Raw genomic sequence first — 5,589 nt, 5'->3', positions numbered from 1 at the left:
TGCAAAATTAAAATGACTTTTTATTATCAATATATTTTTACATATATGTCAATATTAATTCGTATTAAAATATTTTATTGATAAATCACATTGAATATTTGTTTTATATAAGATATAATATGTATCTATATATATATATCTATATATATATATATATATGAAGTTGATATCGACATAAATTAGTTAGAGTATATTACTTCTAATTTCTTTATACCATTTTTATTCTTTTAATTATTATAGTCTACATTATCTTTCTATTTAGAGCATACTTTTTATTTTTATTTCAAAGAGACTTGTGTCAAGTCAACGAATACGACTGAAAAACTTACACGTCCACTTATCCTGATATGTAGAATGAACCTCTAGACTCAATTACATAAAAATAAAAATAAAAAAATCATCATTAAAATATGGTTTTTTAAAATTAAAAATAAAACATTTTCAGAATATTAACACTATTGAAAAGATAACGCTAGTTGTTGAATTGAGGCTTCTGTGATCCATATAAAGTATAAGAGAGTTTTTGAAATTTCATATAATGCTAATTTCACAAGAAATTTCATATAATGCTAATTGTTGAATTGAGGCTTCTGTGATCCATATCAAGTATAAGAGAATTTGTTCGGCGTAAATCACAAGAAATTTCATTTTCCGACGCGTTTCCAACCAACAAGTGTGGTTAATCTGCTCATTGAACTTGTCCTCACGATGAACCACACTTCTCCACAAATGAAATTTATTGTGGTTTACGCGAAAAAGCTCTCTTATACAAAATAATGCTAATTTACTTTTTAAAACAATATATAACATTAAAATTAATAAAAAAAATATATTATAATTATTTTATATATATATATTAAAGAAAAAATAATAGCATATTATAAAAATTATAAAACTCAAGTTAAAACATGAAAATTATCTTAACATGCTTGACGATTTAAGAAAAACAAGGAAACAAGTAAATTTCAAAGATAAGAATAAAGTTTTTAGACCTTTTCAATATAGAGAAATTTACAAGCGAAGAAAACTTAAAATTCTTTTAAAATAAATAAAATTTGAAAATAAAAAAATTTTATTTTGAAATATTTAAATTAAAATTAACCATATTCATTTTTATAAATTAATTTTAAAAATATAAATATTATTGAAATAAATAAGAAAATAAGTTAATGCTTTAAAATTCAAAGGTATATAGTAAGAGTTAATGTTTGTTCTTTATAAATTATTGTAGGGAATTTTTAGTAATGTCGTTTAGTAATTTAATTTCTTGAATAATAAAGATAAATTAATCTGAATTAATCGATCAATACCAATGATAATTTTCCTCACTGACAACCAAATTATAAGGGTAATAAACCATTCATCATATTTATGACATATTTTTAAATGAAGAAATAAATTTATCGTCTTAAAAAGCTACTGAAACATTGAAATTATGTAGAAGTTACGGATCAAACTTATAACTCCAAAAACGGCAACTCCAACAAATCCATGCCTGATTACTCCAAAAACCTCTAAAAACATAAAAGGGAAAAAATTGTTACAAGGAAAAACGTTCATATCACTTTAATGCAGTGAAATAGATAAAACCATTTCAAGACATCGAAGATTCCATTCTTTACAAGGAAAAACGTTCATATCACTTTAATGCAGTGAAATGGATAAAACCATTTCAAGACATCGAAGATTCCATTTTTTCCATTCTCTTCTTGAAGGACAGTCTGGTCAGTTTAGAGCTTTTGTAAAACACTTGGGCAACGATTACTGATGGACGTTTGCTTCGAGTCAAACTACAAAGTTTGCAAAGGAATAAACTACGAGAGTTTTGTTTCAGTATTTCCAGCACGGGCAGTAAGAGGTTAACTTCTCAGATTAATTGCCAACAACAACAATGCTTTATAATGGAGAGAAACACCACAGGAAATGATTGGTAGATGTGTCAACATCACTCATTTTATTTGCAGAAGGCTGCAAGTACCCTTCTAGGCGGGGCTGAAGGCCTTCTCGCATGCTGTACAAAGCGATTGTCCAGCACCAGAACATCACCAACTTCCCAGGTGATGTCCACACAGTCTTCTTCAGCTATTTGGATTAATAGTTCCATTGCATCTTCAGGAAACAGGGATCCGTCTGCGAGTGTTGGGGTTGCTTGTCGAATTGCCGAAGCGTTGAACAATGCTATCCTCTTGTCTAGGTCCCCGTCAACAGTTCTTATGGAAACAATAGGTCCTATTTCAAATAACATTGTACCATCATCTGCCCAAGTTATTTTGGACACTGGAACACCTGATGTTGCAAGCCTGGAAGCAACAACCTCACCACATAAACATGAATTTCGTTACCCCATACTCGTTTTTTCTTTAAAAACAATTTGATTATTCAAAATGGTAAAGCTGAGATGAAGTAGGAGAGATCTGGATAGCTCTCAAAATTAGTACAAATTCACTTTGACCCATATACAAATTTTGCAGATTTAACCTAAAATAAAATTATACAGATTTATTTTAAGATGAAATGTACATTTTTAGTTTATTATTTCTGTATGTAAATTGTGTATGAGCTAAAGCAGTGTGATTGCTTCGAATGGATACTTCACCCACCATAAAAGACATGAAAGACAAAAGAAGCTCATAGACAATTTACATCAAGAAGCAATAAAACAGAATGACAAAGTTTGAAAACCTGCATCCACACAATCTAGATTTTTTCATACATACTGCATATAACTTCAATTTATTCTTACTTCCTTTCTGCTTCCTGCTTGGAGGTGGTTTCGTAACCGGATTGCCAGCCCTTTAAAAAGGATTGAGGATCGTCTTTCTGAGGGACGCTACAGGAATAAATCAACCCCCCATCCTCCAGTTTTTTAACAAGTTGTGGAAATTTCTGTTCCATTCGTTGGGTGATCTTAGTGCTTAAAACAATTGCTGTCTGCCCTCCCTCCGGAGGCGCAATCTCACAGAAGAAAATTAATTTTGTAGGAAAACTATCGTACTGAAAGGGGAACCCAAAAAAAAACGCCAAGAATCAGTTTGAAGAGCAAGAAAAAAGAAAAAGAAACTGTATTATGGAGTGCAAAGACGATGAACTTACCATAGCCATCTCGTGATGGAATTTGATGGGTTGATCCAAAGGAGCTTCGTTTGCAGTGTAAACCCTTCCTTCAACCCTCGTTCTGGAAGCTAAGCCCAGATATGGATGTTCTTCCCATCCAAATGCTTCGACAACTGCATTGAAATCTGACGCGCTTCTCAGTGGAAATCCTCTGAAGAGCAGCGCCCCAGCCCGTTTTAGTTGATTGTCGATCCATTCCCTGTTGTGTTGGATGGAGTCGACCAAGGACACAATCGACGGGCTTTCAGCTACAGACGGAGGCAGCAGAACCATAGGAAAGAGGGTGCCATCTTCAAGAATCTGCTGTTGGGCAATCCTCCCCTGTTCCAAGAAGGCCAATTCCTCCATTGTTTTATCTCGTTGCTGTTCAGAATGCTCGCCTGAATCGACGGTTCAACAGTTCCTGGCCTGTCTTGAAGTTAGGTGTATATGCTAGATATTTGGTGCATTGGCTCACATGTGGGTAACACCTTAGTCAAGTAGTCAATTTATGGAAGAAAATAGGAAGCAATGATAACCACTTTTCTTTACATTCACACTTTGTCATTGGAGTTTTTTCGACCAAAGTATATATCGGCACCGCCTTTATGCTGAAGCAGTCAATATATTGAAGAAAGTGAAGAGCAATGATCGCTATTTATCTTCTCATTCACGCTTAAAAACATTGGAAAACGCATTCACACTTAAAAGTATTGAAGTTTTTCCAAGTTACATATATTGTACTGTATATTTTAAAACTAATTTTTAAGACAAGCTGTGACTCATTCAAATGACAACTTTTAACCAGAAAGTAGCCTTGCCTTGCCATATTTGCATAAAGAACTTTTATATAAGGTAATAGGTTTTAATGAAACAAATGTGCATGGAATTTTAATTTGAATAAAACTCCTTTTATATTAAAATCATAAAATAAACATATTTATAGATAGAATTTATATATATTATATAGAGTAATAGATTTTAAGCAAAAACTATTATAGATAGAATTTATATATTATATAGAGTAATAGATTTTAACTAAAAACTATATTATATATATAAATGAAAATTTTATAATATTATAAAATTTAAATAAATTTTTTATTTTTTTTAAAATTACAGATTAGATATTTATATAAAGTAGGATAGTTTACTTAAAGAAATTGTAAATATATATAATAACAAATTTCATATAGGAAATATATGTTCTTAGCCGTTAAATCTACTCAAATTGTATTACTAGATGTATTTGGATACATATATTTAATGATGGATAGCGTGATGTTCCCATATATGTGTAAATTTTTGTTTACTACATTGTCTTAACAAACTCGACACTCGTTAGTTTTTATAAATAGTAATTTTGTTTTAAATGCATGAAAAGTGGAATGTTGGAATTATGAAAATAATCATTTGATTTAATTTAAGTGAGAAAAAGTTATCCAATGATGAGAGTTATTCTCAAAGAGTTAGGCTGGGTAGTTACCCTGGCCCTAACTTCTTCCATAAAAAAAGAATATTTATCCAAGGATCAAGAGGATGGGTAGTTACCCCAGCCCTAGCTTCTTCCAAAAAGGAGGAATATTTATTCCAAGGATCAAGAGGATGGGGGGGGGTAGGGGGGCATCTGAGACCTGGAGAAAAAGAAAGGAAACATTTTAAGTAAATGTTCAATTAATTGTGTTGGAAGGATAGACGGTGATATAGTAGCTATGTCTCATTAAGACTAGATAGCTCACCCTATTCAAGACTAAGGTTCTTGAGGAGGAAACCCGTGAATGGTCGCTCGGGGGGAGACATCAAGAGGAGCAGCGTTGGTCTCAAGGTTGGGAGGCAAACAAATAAATAGAGGATTAAAAATCTAGTACAACGAGGAAGCGAGACATATAAGTATATTTGATGAGTTACTATATTTGATGACTTTATCTAGTTATAGGAATTATCTTCTAAATATCATAATGTATATGTTATTTATCTTAAGCAAGGAACGTATTACAGAAATTTCAATTCAGTAGTTAAGATAACTTGTAAAGAAAAACCCAGATTAGGATGGTAATCGATGTCAAAAATAGAAAAGCAGTGGACCTATAATCGACATTATTTCACAAGTAGTAAAACTGAAAGTTATCGAAATGATGCATTGTCACATTACAGGAAGACAATAAAAATAAAACTGAGGAATGACATCTAAACATAAGTATATACACAGCAAAATGATACAGGGTTTTACTGTAAAACTAAAGGACAATCACTCTGTAGGAAATAGTAAGTATTAATGACATTATCTCTACTAGCTCATAAAGCAAACATAGTGATTATTTTCCTCTAACTGTAGTGCAGCTCATCGAGCCCTAACTACCCCACGAAATTGGGGAAAATCATTCTCTAATAAACTAAACAAAAATAGGAAAACTGTAAGGAAACAAATTAGTGTTTTAAGACTACAAAATGCAAACAGATGATAAAGTAACCACTGCAAATCTGGAAAGAAAAATG

The 5,589-nt window shown here is 31.6% G+C and overlaps 1 protein-coding gene across 1 annotated transcript; it reads right to left on the bottom strand.

Moving 5' to 3' along the window:
• Nucleotides 1-1,489: 1,489 nt before the first annotated feature.
• On the bottom strand, nt 1,490-3,598 carry LOC149232557 (clavaminate synthase-like protein At3g21360). The gene is made up of 3 exons (XM_089376516.1): nt 3,094-3,598; nt 2,744-2,994; nt 1,490-2,300 (listed from the first exon to the last, which is right to left on the bottom strand). Exons 1-3 carry the CDS (start codon nt 3,460-3,462, stop codon nt 1,955-1,957), a joined length of 966 nt encoding a protein of 321 aa, XP_089232642.1. The 5' UTR covers nt 3,463-3,598; the 3' UTR covers nt 1,490-1,954.
• Nucleotides 3,599-5,589: the final 1,991 nt, after the last annotated feature.

The sequence above is a fragment of the Pinus tabuliformis genome, chromosome J (assembly GCF_031772625.1).
Source record: "Pinus tabuliformis cultivar Carrire ecotype Pingquan chromosome J, CPIR1, whole genome shotgun sequence".
Taxonomy (NCBI): Eukaryota; Viridiplantae; Streptophyta; class Pinopsida; order Pinales; family Pinaceae; genus Pinus; species Pinus tabuliformis.
Note: the sequence above shows the minus strand (reverse complement) of the source record. Positions and strands in the feature narration are given on the sequence as shown.